At 45.0% G+C, this 1,270-nt stretch overlaps 1 protein-coding gene across 1 annotated transcript; it reads left to right on the forward strand.

Annotated features, from left to right (window-relative positions):
• Positions 1 to 641: 641 nt before the first annotated feature.
• LOC103747586 (ubiquitin-60S ribosomal protein L40-like) lies at positions 642 to 1,025 on the forward strand. Its single transcript, XM_017802452.1, is given in 3 exon segments — positions 642 to 668; positions 671 to 749; positions 835 to 1,025. Coding segments are annotated over 3 exon segments (297 nt in total).
• The last annotated feature ends 245 nt before the right edge of the window (positions 1,026 to 1,270 follow it).

Here is a 1,270-nt window from a genome sequence, read left to right on the forward strand (position 1 = left end):
ATCAGAGAAAGAAGTACCCATGATGAAGTTTTATCAAAATCCATCCCAAAGAATGGAAGTGATATGAAGGTTTCTTGTGACCTGAACAGAAGCTTGTGATGACTAAGGAAATGTGTGTTCAATTGTAGTCTTTATTTCTCTTCATTGTATTTTTAGAGAACTGCAGTTTAATAAGTAAGATCAGAAAACTGAACAGTCAACTGACAATAAACTCAATAAACTGTATGGTATGAGTTGAAAGGAATGCCACTGGACACTGTGTGACAGTAGATGTTGGCAGTAGGTGCAGTGCAAGGAAGGAGAGAGGTGAGGCGAGATGTGGCGGTGTGCTGACAGCAGCAAGACAGCTGGACAATAGGCAAGTACCATGGGGGAAGGAGCTTGGTATGAATACATACAGAACAAGAGAGCTGTGGACCAGTGGCCATGTCCAAAAGCCAAGGGAGGGCTCAGAAGGCAGCTCAGCCTGGGCAAAAACCTAACATATGCATATAAAAAATTATTAAATATTTGTTAAATAAGTGGGTTAAGCAGTTATAATGTTGCTGTGAGAATTAGAATTTGAACACTTAATGATGGGCACTTTCATGTTCTGCTGCCCTCTTTCTCTTCAGGGATGCAACCCCACAGCAGATGCCAAAATGCAGATTTTAATGAAGACCCTGACTGGTAAGGCAAGACCATCACTCTCGAGATGGAGCCCAGTGACACCATCAAGAATGTCAAGGCCAAGATCCCAGACAAGGAAGGCAGCCCTCCAGACCAGCAGAGCCTGATCTTCATTGGAAAGCAACTGGAGGATGGCGGGACTCTGTCGGACTACAACATCTAGAGAGTCCACCATGCACCTGGTGCTGCGCCTGCACGGTGGCATTATTGAGCCATCTCTTTGCCAGCTCGCCCAGAAGCACAACTGTGACAAGATGATCTTCTACAAGTCCTATGCTCTCCTGCCCCCTTGTGCGGTCAACTGCTGCAAGAAGTGCAGCCATACCAACAACCTGCTCCCCAAGAAGGTCAATTAGAACTGAGCAGTCTGTGGGACACGACCCCAGGGACCCTAATAAAGTCCCCTCTGTTGACTGGAAAAAAGAGTCTGCATTCCTAATATCCCAGGGACTCTATCCGATTAACAGTCTTACCTGACTCATTCCTCATGTTCTGATTTCAGGCAATACTAGTCCAAAGTATTTCAAAGAAATCCAAGTAATAGACTCACAGGCTAAGTGGAAGAGAGTCATTTACTCTACACACTACACTACGAAAGTAA

The sequence above is a fragment of the Nannospalax galili genome, unplaced genomic scaffold (assembly GCF_000622305.1).
Source record: "Nannospalax galili isolate Female #2095 unplaced genomic scaffold, S.galili_v1.0 scaffold465, whole genome shotgun sequence".
Taxonomy (NCBI): Eukaryota; Metazoa; Chordata; class Mammalia; order Rodentia; family Spalacidae; genus Nannospalax; species Nannospalax galili.